We start from the raw sequence: 21,620 nt of genomic DNA on the forward strand, positions 1-21,620 counted from the left end.
CTGCCGCAGTACGATCGCAGCTGCATAAAATACCAAACGGCAAAGCTAGCACGACATCAAGTCCACACCATAAAATTTGGGCATGCAAAAATCCCACGCCGCGTTGCACCTAGACGTCTAAACTGCTACAGACAAAGCTTGCACGCAGCATTACTTTTGCGGAAAAGACTACTTTTTCTGGCGGGCGCCACGGCGGGCGTCACAAGTCTTCACTTTTTCTGGCGGGCGCCACGGCGGGCGTCATAAGTCTTCACTTTTTCTGGCGGGCGCCACAGCGGGCGTCACAAGTCTTCACTTTTTCTGGCGGGCGCCACGGCGGGCGTCACAAGTCTTCACTTTTTCGAGGCAAAACTTCCACCGACCACGCTCGTGCAAGATAGAACTTCTACTCGTGAGACGTATACGCGTAATTCCACCTGAACGACAAAAGGGCTACGGGGAAAAGCTTTGCATTTAATACCTGCTGCTGAGAAAGTTCACGCGTTCAAGTCTCCTACGGGACAAAACTTCCACGGGCAAAATCTATTTACACCTCAACTTCTATGAAAAAAATATACTCAACACTGGCACTAGACATCACAACCACTGTGGAAAAAATCCATGGGCAAAACTTGCACCATTTTGGGAACCTAGAATCATTGCAGCAAGTGCAAGAAGGACTTTTCGTAATTTTGGCACTATTGGCAAGGCGTCTCTGCTACCATAACAGTTTAAGTTTTGTCCGTGACGATTTTTTGCCCAGGGTGGTTTTGATGTGTGCCGGTAGTATCGCTCACATTTTTTTCTGTAGCAGTCGAGCTGTTCATAATTTTTGTACCTGTAGGTGCTGTCATGTAGGACGTATGCTGATTGTCAGATTTTGCTGCTGCCGCTGATTTTCATGCTGATTTTGTCAGAAGTCTGAATCCCGCGCGAAGCCCTTGTAAGCTAAAAGGTACCTTTTTACCGTTTAGGAGCAATATCGTGCTGAAGTCTTGTGAAGCCTCATGGAATGTGGCCCATGGTGAGATGGTTACGTGAGGCTGAGACGGTTGAGATGGTGAGATTGTGAGGTTGAGGTTAGCTCAGGTGCGGTGATCAGAGGCGAGGTGAGTTTGGATTGAGGTAAGGTCTGGTGAGGCCAGGCTAGGCGAGACTAAACATGGTCAGGTCAGGCCAGCATGAGCTAGAGTGGGCCGATATATAGGTTAAGTCACATGGGAGAGGGTTCGTTGATGTGAGGTTATGTCACCTGTCCGCTTCACACCCCTTGTCCCGGTATTGATAGGCGGATGCAGTATTAGTTGAACATAACACCTTTTCAGTCACCGTGGTAGACTACATCAGATGTTGCGAGAACTTTAGTCAAAATTGGATAACGTACAATATTTTCTTCATAATCCATGTCATTTCCATTGATTATGTCATCATGTCATCATGAATCCATTTGACTTGAACAGCATCGAAGCGGTGACAATGCATGGTCTATCGTCACCATGAAGGAGCTCCACCACCATCGGCGGACTGATCACGTGATGCCCACCGGCGATCCGGTCACGTGATGCCCTAACTGACGCAGCAGAAGCCGCCACCAGTCCTGCTGTGGAGCGGACAGATCACGTGACGAGCTAGCTGACGCAGCAGAAGCCGCCACCAGTCCTGCTGTGGAGCGGACAGATCACGTGACGCGCTAACTGACGCAGCAGAAGACGCCACCAGTCCTGCTGTGGAGCGCACAGATCACGTGACGAGCTAACCGACGCAGCAGAAGCCGCCACCAGTCCTGCTGTGGAGCGGACAGATCACGTGACGAGCTAGCTGACGCAGCAGAAGCCGCCACCAGTCCTGCTGTGGTGCGGACAGATCACGTAATGCGCTAACTGACGCAGCAGAAGCCGCCACCAGTCCTGCTGTGAAACGGACAGATCACGTGCCGCGCAAATTGACGCAGCAGAAGCCGCCACCAGTCCTGCTATGGAGCGCACAGATCTGTGGAGCGCACGAGGGATCAGGACCCCATCTAAGAAAATTTGACTGGGGGCAGAACACATCAAATCTTTTAAGAGAAAGTGCACTTATCTCAAATTTGTCTTCTTTTCGGACTGCCAGTGGAAAAAATATGTTGACCGTGGCTTTAACTGTTAATATTTTCCTTGAAATCACATAAACTAGAAAATAGTGTACGGAAATAATTCATAAAATCGTATAGTTCAGTGCCAGTGCTTTGAGTGTCCGTAGTTCTGTACTTCTCAATTCTAACGTCTTCTAGAAAATAGATGTACCAGACCTAGGCAAAAAAGGTCCCAGCCATTGTGCGTTAGAGGACATGCATTTATATCCCACGTTTATCACTTGTACATCACGCCCTGATTTCTTTCATAGGATGCTGCATAACGGTGTGATTTTTATTTGAAACAAATCGTTGCAAACATTCTTTGATATGAAGCCTTAAGACGAAGAGATTTTCGGCAACCGATGACTGCCAACATCCACCTGGATTCTCCCCGCCAACCCAGGGCTCAACCTCGTTGTAGTTATGCATTTTAACCAGGGGCGGGCGCATGACAGCTGTTCGCAGACTCGCAGAAGTCAGGAGCCGTCTTACATACTAGAAAGATACAGTTTCTATTTACGCTTATTGCTGCTGAGATGGCTAAGTGCAAGGCTGAGACGGAAAAGCTTTCTTTCTATCACTGGAATTCGAAGTTGTCAGCAAGACTTATAAGATGTACCTCGTTTTCTTCTTTGAAAGTCGTCTTGACGTAGGGAATTTTCCATCTCACGGAGGCGTTTCATGGCGCTGAGAGACGGTGTTTCTCCTGCAGTTAGCGTATAACAGGAGACCCCTGGCCAGACCCAGTGGTGGCGTTTGTTCGTGTTTAGTCAAATGCTTACATGACAATACATGGAGAAAATCGTTCTACGTTGAGCGACTTCACTACTTTGTGTGAAACATCGGGGCAGAATCCGTTACGGGCCATTTTTTATAAAATTTAATTTAATTCAATTCAATTCAGTTCGATCGAGTACTGATCCAACCAGGGCCATACACTGGACGTATGAGAGAGGTCACGAAACAGTGCCCCGTCAGTTGGGTTAATGCAGCCTCGGTCATAGGAAAGACATGATGAAGAGGTCCGAAAGGCACCCAGTTTTACGCTGCTTACTACAATACACTGAAACTTACCACCAGAATGCCCCAAGAATAAACAAGAAGAATCTTGTGACTATTCAGAACTCTTAGTTCTTGGACGGACACAAGAGGGCGCCTGTCAGAGATCACTGGAAAGCGTACCTCTGAGTGCAAAAATGCTTTACGAGCGTCTGATTTTAATGGTTATAGTAAAACGACGTGCCAGAAGGTTTGGCATCAACGTTAGGTTTAGCTAGGTCAGAGCGACCTGAGTGCGGTTCGGCTCTCTTCGTTTCGGTTCGGTTCAGTTTGGTTCGGTCAGGATTGGTTAGTTCAAGGTTTCAGACTAAGTGGGATGACAGGAGTTTGTGCCATGCAAGAGATTTGCGTACGTATATTCTATCATGTGGAACTTCTGACCGCAACGTATGTCGTGCGGAAATTTCGACCCTAGCAAAATCGACAATCCGTCATGCTACGTAAAAATTTTAAGGTGGCAATCTCATAGGAATGCTTCTGTCTAGCTTTTTCCGCGAACAGCTTTTAAACCTGAAAGATTTTCCGTAGAGATAACGTCTAAAAGAAGTTTTGTTCGCAACGGCCTTGCCATGCAACAGTAACAGAGCGGAGAACTTCGTATGTGGCAGTCGCGTCGTGTAGAGGTGCTGATGGCATAGACAGACAATCAGCCGTTAATATTATATATGTATGTTAGGTGTCATGTGCAGTCTAGTACGTTTCCGCGCTATGTAATTCCTAGCTGTCTCGTGTGAAGAAATTTTGGATGTAGGTGTACTGTCGCGGGCGATTTGTCCGCAGAAGTTCTGTTGTGAAGCAATAATGTTGCACAAATGTTTTATCTGCAGCAGTGTTGTGGAAATTCGACATGGAACCGTTTTGCTGTAGAGCATTGTTTGGAACAGCATTACGCCCTTTTCACAAGAACGAAAACTGCAATATATTACCTCGTGTTTGAAAATGCGCATTCCTAAATGCCTCAAGCACACTTTCTTAAACTTTTCCCTGGACACAAAATTTTCAGTTTCATTTATCCAGGTCATTATTCGTTCGTTTCGATAGGTCAGCTGATTACAACGTCCACCTTCCAATTCACCCGCACTTGGCTGGTTGAGTTCGAGTCGTTTTAAGAGCTTGCTACTCATACCTGACTAAGAAGACTAACAGTCATTGGCAGCGGCCGCCTTAAAGATCAGTTTTCGCCAAAGAACAGGGTGGACCTTGCTAAGCACAGCAGCTTTCATCGCAAAATTCTGCTGCTGACTCGGAATTTTATGATCGGATGGTGAGACCGGGCACATGCAACAAGCGTTCCTCGTGGGAGCTGGTGCAGAGATCCATCCGATAAAAATGCTCGGACTAAATCTTTGAAATCCAATATAAAGGCATTCAACACGTTGATGACGATTTAAGAACCATTCACGTATCGTTAGGAAATGGAACCACCAGAACACCGCTTTGCATGCATATCTACATTTGCAGCCATATGATGATATTAACGACAGGGTTATGCGATGGCGCTGAGTTGTAATAAAATAGGATCGATCAAATTTTTGAATGTGGCGATCAATAACGCGCAGAATCTGACTGACACACCATTACTCTACACGTGTGAATAGCTTCAAAAAAGTGCACATCAATTCAGCGCGCTTCTTCTGAAAAGGTCTCATTCAGCTGGCAACCACTGCTTTGGATATTCCTCCGCTCGGTACAACTCACTGGATGCGGGTTAACTGCTAAAATTTAAGTTCCGGGTAGGCCAGCCATTGTTATGAAACATGAGCTGGTTTTGATACAGAAGCAGAGATTCATGCTACTGAACGCTGCCGAATCAAACAGTATTGTTCTCACACGTGCCATGAGTCTAAGCTGCACTGCACAATACGCATCAGGTCTTCAACGCCCGTCGTTTGCTTCACTCGACGACGTTACAGTTGCCAGGGTGTCCCTCCCGGAAGCTGGGGGGGGGGGGGGGGGGGGGGGGGGGGGAGCGCCGCGCACAGCGCCACGCCGACTGGGTCGTGTTCGCCCATCTGGAGCGGCCAGATGCGTGGGGGTCGGCGGGCGGGCCGGGCGCTCTGGCCCGGCGCCCGTACGTGAGCGGCGCCGACTCCCGAGCCCCGCCGGAGCCAACCGGACCAAACCGGAGCCATCCGGACCGAGGCAGACACGGAGCCCACGCCGCTCGGCCGCCAGACGACCGGTGTCGGTGCCAAGACCCCGATTCGCCCGATGAGGTCATCGTCCACTTCCTGCGACGCCGGCTCCGGAGTCACGGGGCGCTGCGAGCGAGCGACTACGGGGAAGCTGCCGCGTCTGAACCGTTCATTACGTTCGCATTCAAGGGAGCGTCCACCCAGTTCGAGGGCGCATGGTATCGTGTACGACATCCTATGCTCCCGCTTCTTGACTTTCGAGGTGAACGGAAACAAGTTCGGAATGTTTCCACGTTTCCCGTGAATGTGCAGAAGCTGTCTCAAGCGCAACAAGTTTTCGCTTATGCCATTTGAGAATGGAAACGAGTGCAAACATTCTTAGAAGGGTGCCTACAAAAGTGGTTCATGCTTTCCCCGCTATCATTCAACGACAGAAACCTTTACTGGAAGCAATGATCAGTACCATGAGACGTTTTCTCAGTACTCGTTTTTCGGGTGCTTGAACAGATTGCCACCATCTTTAAGTATCGTTGTTTTCAACACAGAGGTGGGCAGGCAGGGAGGCAGCACAGAAACGGACAAGCACGAGGCTTCAATTGTCCTTAGTGAGGGGGGCGGGCAGATGTCAACTTTTCTGCGAACTCCTACGCCATGGTGCGAAATCCTGCGAAATCACCCGGTATTTAGTGTCAACCCCTCGGCTAAGGGGGGCGGGGCATGATCTTCGTGCCCACTTTGCTTGGCTTGGTCCCTGAGAACAGGCACCTGAGTCGCTTACATCTGCCCACCAAGAGCGCGAGATGTTTCTCCTGTAGTCCGTCTCCAAGACCGCATTACCTTATACAACCACGGCATGGCGCCCAGCCCACCATTAACTGTCGCCACATGCCATGTCACATACGCCACGACCCAGCCGAAATTCATTGCATCAACCGGCCGCGGCTGGACGCGGCGCCGCCTCGCACCCAGGACCGACCCGCGCCCGTGCATCTGCCGGCGCCAGCGTCCTGCACGCCCCACCTGTCACACCGGCACGAACGCCTGGCCGGGTCCGGATGCACCGGCAGACGGGCGTGCTCGCCGGTAGGGGTAGCGGCCGCGTGCTGCCCTTCTAATGCGGCCCATCTGACGCCGAGGACAATCGGTCCACACGTGCGGCCGGTGCGCCGACCGAGCGAAAACGAGCCGGCGGGCGGCTATCAGGCACGAACGCAAGGCCGATCACGGCCGCTCCCATGAAGAAGCGGGCGCTGTTGCGTCACATTCGCCCGCGCCCTCTGCCGCGGACGTCCTCACGTGACCCCTGTTCGTGATAACGGATGCCGGCTCGGCCGACAGGCCAGGCGAACGTGACCAGCACTAGACCGACAGAAAACAAACACCATTTTGCTCTAGAAATAATGACGACACATGTTTGCCGTCGTCCAAGTGGTTCTGAGATGGGCCGTAAGGAATTAAGAGATGCAACATTAGGACCCATAGGTTTGCTCCCGCAAAAGAAATGCGGTATTACGCAGTTATTTCTGATGCAAATAAGGCAGGACAATATTACAGCGATTTCACTGCTCATGATACGGGCATCCTGGTAATTATTGGCATCAAAATGTCAGCAGTTTTCAATACGCGTCGAGGAAAATGACTAGTCTACCACCAGGTGAAGACATTTGCAAAAAGATGCTGATATCATTGCAATTGGTTTTCTCCCACCTAATCGACCTGTTTTGGAAAATAAGTCTTTTTTGAAAAGCTTGCGATCCCTTTAAAGTCTCTATTTATTTAATGAAGCAGCAAACTTGTGCGCACGCAGTACATCAAATCAAAGTCAACGGTTTCAATGTAATGCGTACAGCGCTATCAACTTGTGTAATAACCCATATGACAAACGTAACGTTCTTGTCTTCAAAGCCCGGCAAATTCCGCATGCTGCTTATTAGCCCATCAAACGGTCCTGACAATTTCAGGTCAACTTTCAGGGTCAGTCAGGCTCAGAGGATGGGGAACTCCTGTCATCAAAATATCACCGGCTGATTTTGGATCCAGCATCAGAAACATCACTAGCACTGGTAAAGCTCTGCCCCTTCAACTCAACTCTCAAGGTGGAAAGCGCTTGTGAATATTCTGATGATTGAAAAGTTTGGATCGGCCGGTAATTGTTTTGGTAATATGGAGTTCCCGTCTTTTGAAGCTGGGTCAGATCTAGAGCGTTACATGATATTGTAGAAATAGATGTCATTTTTGATATTCTTGTGTGTCACGATTGACAATTTGACGTGTTTTTAGGGAAATCAGAACTCGTTGCCGAATGGATCGCTGATTCAATCGTCCTCCTTCACGGATGTGTAAGAGGGTTAAAGAGGCAGCCTCACGTGTTCGTTCGTTTCGTGCCTGGTGACGCACAGGAGATCAAAGCCATTTAGCCTATCTCTCTTCCTCTGCTAGACCAGTGTTACTCCTCACCGTCACATCATCACGTTCTTTGTCAAGACATACTGGGTTTGACGGTCATCTTCCATCGTCTGCTGGAAAGCCAGCGCCTGGACCCCATTGTTAGCCAAGCTGGTGACGTCATGCAGTAACTTGGTTGTTGTTTCCACGTCGCTCCTGGTGATGGCACGGCTCAGGGCATGTCATGCCATCACGCGAGTCGGCCGGCATGCTATCCACACGACATCCACATGGGTCTGCTGGCATGCTATCCACACGACACTTGCGCGGGTGGGCTGGCGTGGTATCCACATGAAATCCATACGACAACCACACGACGTCCATGTGACATCCACACGGTATCCAAACGGGTCTGCTGACATGATATCCACACGACATTGACACGGGTCTGCTGACATGACATCCACACGACATTGACACGGGTCTGCTGACATGACATCACACGACATTGACACGGGTCTGCTGACATGACATCCACACGACATTGACACGGGTCTGCCGACATGACATCCACACAACATTGACACGGGTCTGCTAAGATGACATCCACACGACATTGACACGGGTCTGCCGACATGACATACACGCGACATTGACACGGGTCTGCTGACATGACATCCACACGACATTGACACAGGTCTGCTGACATAACATCCACACAACGTTGACACGGGTCTGCTGACATGACATCCACACGACATTGACAAGGATCTGCTGACATGACATCCACACGACATTGACAAGGATCTGCTGACATGACATCCACACGACATTGACACGGATCTGACATGACATCCACACGACATTGACACGGATCTGCTGACATGACATCCACACGACATTGACACGGATCTGCTGACAGCACCGCACTGCACGCCAGGTGCCCCCCCCCCCCCCTCCCCCGTCGCTTTGCCCCTGACTCAGACAGACCAATCTCCAGACCACGGTGGAGACCCGCCCCCTCCCACCGTCTTTCCCTGGCTCAGACAGACCAACCTTCAGACTATCGTGGTTTCAACCACAGTTGGGTTGTGGTTAAAATAACTGCAGCTAAGTGTACTGGTACACCCACTGCCCTCATTCATGCCAGCCACCTCGTTCTGTGCTGTGTTCCGCGGCAAGTGGTGGAAGGACTCATCGTGTCTTCAGTTCGTTACTGCATATTCATTTACGGAACATGCGGCACCACACTTCACCGAGTAAAAAAAAAAACGATCAGTTTTTAGCACCCGTGACATTTCAGACAAAAAAGCACGATATAATTTTAGAGGAAGCGACACGTTTAGGCATTATGTCGGCTTAAAATCTACTAAAATACCACCAATTATCTCCTATCAAATCCATAGTCCACACGGGACAACCGTCGGGCTTGCGGGGATTATTCCAGACCTTCCAGAACCACAACAGCACTCGACAGACAGGACAACGTAAAGTGACGTGAGCCAGGACGAACGCCGGATTGCTCAGGCTCAGCCACGGGGCTGCGGAATTGTTTAGCCGCCTGCCAACCGCCATGCAAAACACCAGGCACGTGTGGCGCTTCAAGGCAGATGTGGTACACAATCAGCTCCAAGGTGACCTGCTGAGCTGAGTGTACGCTGCTCGGTTGGTTTGTGCATTGGTAGTTGTTTGATTTGCGATACTTGTGAGTTTGTTGACTTCTGTTTACTTTTGTTTTCAATCTTGAGTTGGTTCGTGAAAGCCTGGAAGCATTCCAGGATGTCACCGCAATAAACTGAATTGAACTGGGACCGCTCCCCCGCCCCGGCCGCCCCGCTCCTGGCTCAGACGGACCAGTCTCCAGACCTCGACGTCCCCAACGACCAACCAGTCTGGTCGACCAGTACCGTTTGCTTTCAGAATTCGTTTCAAGTCTAAAGTCAAGATAACGATCGCTCCCTTTCCAAGGTTTCCAAAAAGGGAGTTTTCTCGGCATTGTTGACTTGGATTTTCTTCAAAGTCCTAAAATGTGCATTTTTCCCCGAGTCTGACTTGTGGGTGGAATTGGGCGGGGTATATATACATACATATATATATATATATATATATATATATATATATATATATATATATATATATATATATAGCCTGTCGTCTCTCGGATATGCACTTGCTGCATATGCATCACCCAGTTTGCTGGACAAAAAAGCATAGGATGGTGACCAGAGAGGGGTCCGTGGTTAGCAGAAATCTGTAAAATCAAATTCCTTGCGAACACAATCGGCTTTTTTAGTTTCCAGGGAACTGGTTTTCACTCGGAATTAGGCTACTTGTATCTAGATGGGCATGTGCACAGTGCGATTTCTAACTAAAAGGCGTTACTCTCCCTTGTTGTAAGAAGCATGCATGACTGTCTCGGTTGCGTGGAAATCATTACCCTAGATCGTATTCCGTTACAGATCAGCACTCTGACGAAAGACATTTGTTTGTTATTTATCCGCAATCACGCCGCTGGTGCCTAGTTCGCGTCCTATCGCTGAAGTCAGGGCGGTCTACTCCGAATTCCTGCGCCGTCCCGGCCAACCAGCGTGTCCTCTGTGTCCGCAGCCGTGATGTCTCCCTCACGACGCTGGTATTTGGATGACGCTCGGCGTATCTGCCGCAGCTCCGACATCAGCATGACGCATCCTGCGACATGGTAAGGAGCACATAGCGCCGCTCTTCACGCATCGGCTACAGTAGGGCGACGTGCCGCGCACCTCCGCCAGCATCGGTGCCGCCGGGGTGATAAATCTCGTGCCTGCCACTCGCCACCGGTCACCATGCCTCCCGGCCTGCCATCTGGCGGCCGTCAGCGGCAGGCGCGGTCCGAGCGTCGCTGGATGACGACCGGTCCGGTGGGCGCGCCGGCCTGCCTCGCCAAGCGGCGCAGCCGCGCCTGGTACTGACGCAGCTCGTTCACCTCCCCCAGCCGGCGCACCAGGTAGCCGCGGTACCACTTCTGCACGATCAGCGCCGCCTCCTGGTCCGAGAGCTGGAGGCAGAGGGGCAGCGGGCGGCGCGGCCGCTCCGCCAGGTGGTGCGCTGCCATCTCCGTCTGGAAGAGGTCGCCGGCGCCGGCACGCTCCGGGTACCGGGCGTTGTTGAAGTAGAGCTCGGTGGCGAGCCAGTCGAGCGCGTTGAGCCGCGAGTAAGCACGCAGCACGCACCGCTGCCGGTGCACCTCCAGCACCGTGGCGCAGAAGGCGACGCCGAGAGGTGGCAGCACCTTCTCCTGAAGAGGCGGTGGACGGTGGTGTCCGTGTCGGGGCGGTGCAGAGATAGGGGCCAGGAGTGGAAGGACTGACAGGATCACTCTGCTTTGCAATGGAAACATGGAAGCAGTGCGAGATAGACGTGTGATGTTACTGGGCCCTTAACTTGGGACGCTCTGTGACAAGGGGAGATAGCTCTGTGATAGCAGCGACTTCAGAGCATAAGGGCGCAGTAATCGAGCACAAGTACTTAGGGGAAGGGGTATACGCGTGTGGCGGGAAGGTATAACAAGGTTGAAAAGGTGTAAGATGGGAATGATCGGCTAAGGCACTGGACAGATTCAAGGAACTGGCATGACATCAAACACGATGAGCCCTCAGAGCCAAGGGGTAAAGGGCAAGATCGTGTCAGAGCACGGCATTTCTTACCAACTGAGCGTAGGGTAAACAAAAATGCGACATAGCTTTACAGGAGGAGCCCCGGGACGACGCAGCGCAGTGAAGGAGACGGAGAACGAAACACAACGCGAAGAAACCGTCATGACAATTATGTCTCGCACAAAAGCTATTTGGCACAGTCATGCAGCCGTTAGCACCGTCCGCCTCTGCCAACTAGCGCCCATGATCAACAACAGTAGGCGAGTACGGTGACGAATGGCGGCGGCGGGGAACGGCGGCTGGGGAAGGGGGGAGGGGGAGGGCAGGAGGAGAACGGGGAGGACGCAGAAAGGAGGATGAGGGGATCACGACTTCCCACCTGCAGGAATATCGCCTCCTTGCAGGGCAGCACGCACGAATCGGCGATCAGGCCGACCAGGCTGGCTATCTCCTCCACGTCCACGTCCTGCGCCAGGTTGTCCAGCACCGCGTCCCCCAGCCCCGGGTCTGGCGCGGGCTCTGCCGACGGCACGTCCTGGGTCTGGCGGGCCGGCGCGCCCTGCCCCGGGGCTGTGTCCGTCGCAGGCACGTCTGGATCGACGGGCGCCGGTACCGCAGCCTCGGTCGGCGACGTCATGGTTTTGCCAGCGGACGCAGATGACAGTCAGCGGAGGAAGCAAGGGTGCGCGCTTCCAAGCCCCGCTCTAATCCTCGGATAATGCTGGTTTCTTCTGCACTGTACTTGCTGAGGGCGAAATACGCAGTCATCCAAGACTCGAGGAAATTCCTTTGAAGCCTTAAGGCTGATCACAAGCTCTCTGATCTACACCAACCTTGCCAAAATTGACTTCTAAATTACATCTCAACGTCATATGTGAGATGACCCGCCATTTTCAATCCACTACTACAATTTTATACCAGTTATAGCTTGACAACTTGTGATAGCGCCGCCGGTAGTTGGCATGCGCCTTCTGTCCTCCCAAACCTTCTTGACAACTGAACGCTCCAAGCAGAAGAAAATCTAGCGACACATCTGTAACTGCACGTGACAAGCGGTTCTCGCTGACTTCGCGCGCAAAGACGTGACGTCATTGGCGTCAGTATAACACCGCCTACAGTCAATAACGTTGATTCACATCTCAATGATTCACAGCGCGTCGTTAGTCAGCTTTCAACAACTGCATTGCCTGTGTCAGTTAACATTCCCTCGTGTGTGCGACACCGCGTGTCTCATCGCTTGAACTCGCGGGATGTTGGGAATGCTTTGTCTTTCAACATGCTCGGCAACTGTTTTGAGCAGCTAAGCAGCGGAAGTTTCTTCCACATGCACAATACCTGTCGCCCTGCTTAATTCCAAAGCACGTTCTGTCTTGCTAGCGCTGCTTCTGACATCGGCACCGAACGGCGTAATTTCTGCTTGGTTGGTTTGGATTAGAACCTATTCGGCCAGTAATGACCATTTCTGGGCCCTGAAATGAAAGTGAGTGAGCAATGGGACAAAACAAGAAGCTCCTGGGAGTCGCTCACCGAAACGTAGCCCACACCTACGGGGTATCTGATCGGCGCCAAGACTGCCCTCCCCCCTCCCCCCCGGGGTACTTAGCCCACCTACGGCTGGTGCATGTCGCATTTCCGGACAACCGGGACGTCGCGAGGATGCAACATGCTGAATGAAGAAAGAAGAGCATGTGTGGGGCATGAATTTACGTCATGGACCGTCACGGAGGCTAAGCCCGTCGGATGTGTAAGCTTCAGAACACTCCGCGCAATCGTCTGTGCTGTGTGCCCAGAACAATGCAGACACACAGAGACACGCGAATAAGCGCTACGTCATTGATTATTTAAATAAACGTCCCCAGCTTGCCTTGCACCGCGGAGAGGTGACGCCGTTTGCGCCGGTGGCGCCGCTACCAATGACGTAATGTTGGCTCGTGTCTGAGTGATAGGAAATGGATGTCAGTTAAACCTTTTAAGGTGCGGGCATCGGATCACTCAGACCAGATATGTCACTGTGCTTTCGGGGGCCTGAGGGGCCTGAATAATTCTGGAACTAATCACATAGGTCTTTTTGACTTTTTGACAGAGACGCGAATCAAATAAACCGCAATCCGAGGAGAAATCATGATATGCGGGTAGGTGAGGTCAACTTCATTGGCTCAGCCGCCCCCTCCCCCAAACCGATTTTAAAAAGTAACACCCTTACGTAGACATGGCTCAGTGCAATGCTGTTCTTCGCGCTCAGGACATCGGATAGGTGTACCAGCGTCCATGTACCCGCCCATAGTTACATCCATATCATTAAGTTGTTCCTGCTCGCTTCTCGGCATGAGGCGCCGGTACAGTATCGCCTTCGCTCACATGATTCACAGTCCGCTGGTGTTGTCATTGGAGCTTTACGGCGCACTCAGCAGTTGACTCTACTGGGCGTCGCCTGCCTCTTGTCCTGGTAGGAAGGGCGGACTCCGCGGGGAATCAAACCCCGTACTTCTGGTTTCCCAGACGCGCAGTGGTAAACGCAGACGCGTTAACCACTGCGCTATACCTCACTGATGCACAGCGTGTCCCGGTCGGCTTTGGAAGCTTCCAATGCTCGGGTCCTTGACAGTCTCCTAAGTGTTTACATTCATGTGTTTACAGCTTTCCTACGACGCTATATGTATCGTTCCTCGAACTTGCATGCTTTGGACGGATCGGCCTTGATATATATATATTGGTACTTGCATACGAAGCGTCTCCCTGCTAAATGCCACAGCACGCCCCGTCTGGCGCGCTGTGACCAGCACTGGTATCGGACGACAATGAGTTGCCGTCGATCGTGACCAAGGTTCAGCCCGTCGTGTATGCAAAAGTCAGCCTTCCCAGCAGTCTGTCTGCGACGCGAGTCTCGTTGCAAGTGCTCACACAGACAGGCGCGTATTCTGTATTTAATTGCTTAGGTGTTTCGGGTTGTACACCTCTCCAGCGGCTAGAACCGCTCAGGGGCGTGGCTTGCAACAAATCGTTGTATGGTGATAACAGCTGCATTGGTTATCAGTAGGAATACAGAACGACAGCTTTGGCATTTGTCCTCACAAAAACGGAACAAAAAGCAAAACGGTTCCACGAAATGCCTTTCTTGCGACGCGTCTGAAAAAAAAAACATAAAAGGATGTTACACATTTACACCTCTGATACCAAAACTGAAAACGGTTGCAAAAATCATCGCATGGCGACAACATACCACCAACAAAAACATTAACAGCGAAACCGGAAACATTTTCCCTACTTTGAGACAGAAATGACAGCACGCCGCCACAGATCAGATTACTGTGCATCACCGGGACATCAAAGCGCCCATTCATCTTCACAGCGACGTCGTCCACTCCACGGCTTGGGCCATTACATGTCCATACCGGGACATTACCGCCCACATGCCCACACTCAGGCAAGCGTTTTCCACCCGTGCCAACTCTAAGCCGCATCAGATTCCTCCTTGACGTCCACCGCGTCCGCCGCCGGGCCGTGCTTCTGCCGCACGTGCCTGCCGAGCGCGCGGTGCTCGCGGAAGTCGGCTCCGCACTGGCGGCAGCGGAACGGCCGCTCGCCGCTGTGCAGGCGCGCGTGGTCCGCCAGAGTGTCCGCACGCGTGAAACCCCGGCCGCACTCGCCGCACACGTGCGGCCGCTCCCTCGAGTGCACCACCATGTGCGCGCGCAGGTGGTCGGCGCGCTTAAACCCGCGCCCGCACACCTCGCACGTGGCGGCCGGCCGCGGCGCGTGCACCGACCTCTCGTGTCGCCGCAGCTGCACCTGCAGTTTGAATTCGCGCCGGCAGGTGTCGCAGCGGTGCGGCGCCGCCTGACTGTGCGCGGTGGCGGCGTGCTGGCGGAGGCGCGCGGCTGCCGCGAATGCCAGCCCGCAGAGTTCGCACTGGTGGCGGCGCGGCGGGCCGCCGGCGTGGATCAGCTGATGCCGCGCCAGGTACGCCGCGTCCGTGAACACCTTGGCGCAGACGGCGCACGTGGGCATCTGGCCGTCGACGCAGGCGGCGCGGTGCCGGCGGTACGCGTACGCGTTGGCGTAAGTGCGCCCGCAGCGCGGGCAGCGGCAGTGCTCCGGGTCCGCGTGCACCTGCGCGTGGCCATGCGCGCCCGCCTGGGAGCGGCGGGAGACCAGACGTCAGGCAGCGGCAGACGGAGAGCCGGCGGCAGTCGGCCGAGGTGCAATCCGGCGGCGGCGGGCTGTGGCCCGCGACAGGGGCAACAGACACTCCGCTTCAGACCGCTGCTGCTTACTGGACTCAAAGTTACACTTCCACGCGGGCATACAAGCCTTTGCCGCACGAGAATGGGGTTTAGGGTGGCCGAGTTCGCGTGTGCCCCGTCACGTCTGAAGTTAGCCTCTGGTGGGAAACGGCTGCTAAATTTGGACGTGGACTCTCTCCACAATACTACCAGACCACTGGAAATTAAATGCAAATATCATGTTCTGCATCTGAACCCCATGATGGCGCGTGCGGTGTACGCCCGTTTCCTGTCACTCTAACAAACGATTGGTACACGATACAAACTTTTAGATAGCAAGTCCAGAGGGCAACAGACAATGCGCCCCTGCACCCGCCCGCCCACAGACAAGTGCTCCTCACCAGCAGCCCCGTCCCAGCATCATCTCCGCACGGTGGCAGGCCCCGCTTCCCACTCACCCGGCTTCTGAAGACGGCAGAGCAGGTGATGCAGCGCCACCTATCACCCACCCGCTGGTACGGCGCGGCCGGCCGGCGGGCGGTGGCGGTGGCAGAGGCGGCGGCGGCCCGGCGCGGCCTACCCCGCCGGGGTGCGGGCTCGGCGGCGCTCTCACCGCAGCGCGCCTCCTCCGCGGAGGCCGGCGGCGGCGCGTCCTCGGGGCGCGCCTGGCGGGGCCGGCGCCGCGGCACCGACGGCGTCGGGCTGGCGGAGCCGCCCTCCACGAGGCGGTCAGCCCCGGCGGCGAACACAGCGGGAGCCGCGGCAGAGGAGCGCGACTCTGGGAGCTGGTCCCCATCAGCGGCGGACCCGCCGGGACTCGTGACACAGGAGTCGCACTCTGGCAGTCGACCGCCTCCGCCGGTGACGCGGGGCACGGCGGCTCTCTTGCCGGCGGAGGAGCGCCGCTTGCTCTGAAGGCCGGCGCAGCGGGTCCTGTGACGGGCCAGGGCGACGGCCGATCCCAGCGTGCGCCGGCAGCCGTCACACGACAGACGAATCACGGGCTGTAACGGGGATACAGTGCGTCACCCGTCACACGTCGTCAGGCATGCGTCACATGAAACACAATCACGACGTGGGTACGGGCTACGCGAGGTTTGGCCGTCGACGGCTCTGACGTCAACTTTCAAAGTAATAAAATGCGGGCACGCCTGGACCTAATAATATCCGAGTGCCTGCCTCTACCAGCCCCAAACTGCTCCCGTATCACCGCCCCCTCCCCCCCCCCTCCCCCGTGCCCAATGCAGCACAGGCTACCGGTGTCGCAGCACCGAAGCCCCTGCAGCCAGTGTCGCTGCCGGACTGGTCCCTCCCGCTCTCCACGCTGACGCACCTGCCTGCGCTGGGGGCGGGAGGCGCAGCCCGGGACGCGCCGCGCCGGCGCCGGCGCCGGACCAGCAGCGGCGGCACCGGCGGGCGGCGCAACACGCTCTAACGCCGGAGAGGTCGGCCCACCGCCGCTGGCCGGGTCGGCCACCGCAGCAGAACACTGTCAACGCGTCACACACACATACACACACGTCAGAGCGGCGCTGGCGGGGCGTGCATCAATACCGCGAATTCAAGTAAGTGCTGTGATGCGCAAGTGCAGTGACACTGTGTAAGTCCAGTGATGTTGTACAGGTGAATCAATGTCACATCCCTGGAATAACTTTGAATATTACGACAGCAGTGACGTCGGATTATTACAGTAACGTAAGACCATCACGCTGGCCTCCGATGACCGCAAGAACGTCACATCGCTGACGTGACCATGAACTAGCGAAGACACAGAAAGTCACTGTCACGGCGTGAGACCTTCAACCCGACGTTCGACCGCAAAGACCCCAGATCACAGCGGACGCCGTCGAAAAGATCACTCACCGGCTCCAGCACGACAGCATCACTCATCACCAGCTCCAGGCAGGCCGGGTCATCTGCCATCAGTTCCACGACATCGGTGACCAGTTCCATACAGGTGGAGTCGCCCCCGACGCCGTCCGGTCGCACCGCATCATCTGTCACCGATTTCCGGTGGTTCGGACCGCTTTCCCCAAGTCCCGAGTGGTCTGGACCGCTTTCCCCCACCTCCAGACAGTCCGGACCGCTTTCCCCAAGCTCCGAGTGGTCCGGACCGCTTTCCCCAAGTTCCAGGCGGTCGGGAACGCTTTCTTCAGGTCCCAGGTGGTCTGGAGCGCTTTCCCCCAGCTCCAGGCGGTCCGGACCGCTTTCCCCAAGCTCCAGGTGGTCAGAATCACTTTCCCCAAGTTCCAGGCGGTCCGGACCGCTTTCCCCAAGCTCCAGGTGGTCAGAATCACTTTCCCCGAGTTCCAGGCGGTCCCAGTCATTCGAGGCGAGCTCCGGGCGGTCTGAATCACTCGCCACGACCTCCAAGCGAAGTGAGTCGTTTGCCACAGGGCGCGGGCGACTCGAGACGTCCTTCGCCGGCTCCAAAGAGACAGCGGCGTTTGTCACCAGCTCGGGCCGAACATTCATGAAGGCGGCCGATATCAGGTCGACAGAGGCGCCGGTCGACCCCTCCAAGCCAGTGTGGCGGTCGCGGAGCTCCTGCAGCGTCGCCGAAAGCGCCGTCTGTTGACAGAGACCGACACTGCAGACTCCGTAGCGGCAGCCCAGGTGGCGACACGTGATGCGTGATGTGGCAGCATTTTAAGATTGTGGAGAGTTGAACTCCATGACAAGGGACTATCATTGATGATGACCTGAATCACCGACATTACTACCAGGAACATGATACATGTAGCGTGGCTCACTTCATGCAACTGTGCATAGCCAATTTGCATCATTACAGAACATAAATTTCAAGTGACTGTGAACATTCAGGACCTGTTCACAGTCCCAGCCAGCTGTTCCACATGCAGGCATCCCCACTCCAATGATCATCTCCACTGTCACCTGCATCTGATGTTACCTTCAGCTGGTCAGCCGATCTCAGCAGCTGATCACAGCACTGGCAGATCCAGTCCACAGGCACCATGGTTTCCAGTGCCCAGTACAGATGGGTTGTGTACCAGTCCACTGATTCCTGCCATGGAGTGACATTTGAGAGGTGGCTGATATGAGGTGCTGTTGTAGCAACTTACAGGCTAAACAAAAGCTTCCTGCCATATCAACAACTGAGTACTGTTTCAGTATGCATGCATATGAGCCATCTCTACCACATGGACAACCAATGCCAAGGCACGGCTTTTATTTAATTTGACTGAAGAATGCAAGACCATGTGGGTCAATGCTGAATACTGTGAGTGAGGCCCTAAATGCTTTGCTTGAAAGTTATTAAAACATACCTGGAATCATATCAAAATCTAAATGTCCTAGCAGCCAAACCAAAAGACAAAACAATCTGTCATATTAACATAACTGTAGATAAGCCCATAAAAGCACAAATGTCAGGAACAGTGGCATATTGATAAATGGACCTGAGAGACTGCACCTGGTTTTCAATTTGAGTAAGTCCAATAGAGGCAGAGTATTTGCACACACTACACTGGGTCTCAACTGGTTGGGCATCATGGCCTGAATGATGCATCACAATATTCATCACTCTGTTTATCCCATCAGATGAGATGCTCTGAAAGGTGACAGCAGGTCAGTGGTCAGAAGCAGTATCCCAGGTGAGCCACAGGTAAGCACAGGCCACAAAGTATGATGTAACACCTAATGAAGCACTTTTCATGAATAGTGCCTCTGGGTGTTCACAAAAATGGCAGGGATGTCAACTGAAGAAGTTGGGGCATTGAAGTGTCATTTGAAACATTAACTACAACAGACAGGTTGCACTCACACAAATACATCATTGATCAATACTTTCATGGACAATACTCATTGCTGTTGAAGAAAATATCAGGAAGGCCAAATAAAACTCATGCTGAGCCCTAAAAGACCACAATTAATAGTCAATGCAACTGCTGGTCTAATTAAGTAAATATCACATTTCCAGTTCCTTGCTACAGATAACACCTGTGACTGCTGATGAGAACAGCAATTAGATGACACAGGAAAACATCATATGGCACCACAAATTATCATCTGCAAGATTCTTTGTAAAAAGTTGAATGTAGGTGCAATGCAAACATTGAATGCTCAAGCAAAAGGGCAAAACTGGAAGTGCGTTGTAAAAACTAACCCACTTACATGTGTGTCAGTCTAAAAGGCCCAGAATAAATAACATATTGGAATTACAACGTTGTAGAGCTACGTAGATTAAGATTAGCCACCAACTAATTGTCAACATCATTGTGCGAGCTAGAGGTAAAGTTTACAGGGAGTGTGATAATATTTTGGAGTTCATAATGGTCCGATAGCCTGCCACAGCAAGCATGCCAATATCAGAGATCGTCTTCCCTCGTAACGTACGTAACGCTACCACGATCTGGCGTAATCAATACATCACGTACACCCCCTCCCGCGCGTTGACCTGCGCGACGGAGATATCGGCGTTTAACTGCAGCATTGATTGAAACATAAGCGCTATGTTTACATTACAAAAGGTTGAGCAGCACGCAACTAAATTATCCAGCGGCAACTGCTAGTAAAAATACGTATGGGGCTGAACGGCCTCTGAAGGTGAAGACTGGTCACCTATTTCGTTTGCAACGTTTGTGGTGTTAAGAATGATCTTGTCCTAACAATCTGTCTTCCTATACAACAATGAGCCTCGATATCATCTTGATAAAATCCTGTGTGTTGCTGGCAGTGTTTTTGCACTGCTGTGCGGTTGATGGTTAGTGCCCAGTAATTCGTTATTCCAAATATCTCGCACAGATGTGCATGATGGACCACGGCTGGCCGTCAAAATTAAAATGATAGATTGACCGAATGGACGGAATTTTCTTTCAGATGTTTCAGATCCAGGATTGCTTCCCTTACTGATCCGTCATTCGGATGCCTCGGATGCAGGTTACGGCCAAACAAGCCATGCCAACGCGTCATGCAGGGTCGATCTGGGTCAGCTGGAAAACCTCGCCATAAATCAAGCTACCCTAAACCAACCAAACTACCCTCTGTCAGTCCGCATCCTGGGTGTAAACAATGTTCACTCAGTGACCATAGGCTATCAGCCAAATACCGCCTCCAACGTTATCGTTCCCGTGCAATTTGCAATCAAGCGCCAGCAAAACAAGTTTGCGGGAGTTAATGATACAAGCGCATTTGCTTTCTTACATAACTTTGCATGCACTTTTCAACAGCCAATTAGACTGATCAAATGACCACGACGCTATCAGGCATGTCATGCATGGGTCACAATGTAGCCGTGGCCCCATTTCGACAGCGTTCGGGCACATTTTCTCTTTTCAATAATGGTTTTTATACTATATTGAGGGAAATAGAAAACAGCAGGAAAAATCTATGTTCTTTTCAACTTTGTCCGGGCGTTCTTGCAGAGGAATCCGACGACCAGTGACGCACGGGACTGGTCACCACACCCGTCACCTTACGTCATCACTGTCCCGGCTGGGTCACCGGGCCTGGTCACCACACCCGTCACCTTACGTCATCACTGTCCCGGCTGGGTCACCGGGATGGTCACCACACCCGTCACCTTACGTCATCACTGTCCCGGCTGAGTCACAGGGACTGGTCACCACACCCGTCACCTTACGTCATCACTGTCCCGGCTGGGTCACCGGGCCTGGTCACCACCCCCGTCACCTTACGTCATCACTGTCCCGGCTGGGTCACCGGGATGGTCACCACACCCGTCACCTTACGTCATCACTGTCCCGGCTGGGTCACAGGGACTGGTCACCACACCCGTCACATTACGTCATCACTGTCCCGGCTGGGTCACAGGGACTGGTCACCACACCCGTCACCTTACGTCATCACTGTCCCGGCTGGGTCACCGGGACTGGTCACCACACCCGTCACCTTACGTCATCACTGTCCCGGCTGGGTCACAGGGACTGGTCACCACACCCGTCAACTTACGTCATCACTGTCCCGGCTGGGTCACAGGGACTGGTCACCACACCCGTCACCTTACGTCATCACTGTCCCGGCTCGGTCACCGGGACTGGTCACCACACCCGTCACCTTACGTCATCACTGCCCCGGCTGGGTCACCGGGACTGGTCACCACACCCGTCACCTT

General features: G+C 53.2%; 2 protein-coding genes across 2 annotated transcripts; both read right to left on the minus strand.

The window, feature by feature from the left end:
• Positions 1-9,823: 9,823 nt before the first annotated feature.
• LOC119114233 (IQ domain-containing protein K) lies at positions 9,824-12,150 on the minus strand (the record flags this gene model as incomplete). Its single annotated transcript, XM_037238433.1, is given in 2 exon segments — positions 9,824-10,945; positions 11,683-12,150. Coding segments are annotated over 2 exon segments (681 nt in total). The 3' UTR covers positions 9,824-10,522.
• A 2,603-nt stretch (positions 12,151-14,753) lies between these two features.
• Positions 14,754-19,921, minus strand: LOC119114086 (zinc finger protein 850-like). Its single transcript, XM_037238307.1, has 7 exons — positions 18,438-19,921; positions 17,390-18,097; positions 16,982-17,015; positions 16,521-16,530; positions 15,985-15,991; positions 15,240-15,437; positions 14,754-15,092 (listed from the first exon to the last, which is right to left on the minus strand). Exons 1-7 carry the CDS (start codon positions 18,501-18,503, stop codon positions 14,754-14,756), a joined length of 1,362 nt encoding a protein of 453 aa, XP_037094202.1. The 5' UTR covers positions 18,504-19,921.
• Between the last annotated feature and the right edge of the window lie 1,699 nt (positions 19,922-21,620).

The sequence above is a fragment of the Pollicipes pollicipes genome, unplaced genomic scaffold, assembly GCF_011947565.3.
Source record: "Pollicipes pollicipes isolate AB1234 unplaced genomic scaffold, Ppol_2.1 Scaffold_7262;HRSCAF=8765_pilon_pilon_pilon, whole genome shotgun sequence".
Lineage (NCBI taxonomy): Eukaryota > Metazoa > Arthropoda > Thecostraca > Pollicipedomorpha > Pollicipedidae > Pollicipes > Pollicipes pollicipes.

Coding starts and splice junctions, on each gene's coding strand:
- LOC119114086 (XM_037238307.1), bottom strand. CDS start 18,503: ATGGTGCCTGTGGACTGGATCTGCCAGTGCTGTGATCAGCTGCTGAGA. Junction 18,098..18,437: donor GATCGGCTGACCAGCTGAAG/GTAACATCAGAT, acceptor CTCTGTCAACAG/ACGGCGCTTTCGGCGACGCT. Junction 17,016..17,389: donor ATGCTGTCGTGCTGGAGCCG/GTGAGTGATCTT, acceptor ACGCGTTGACAG/TGTTCTGCTGCGGTGGCCGA.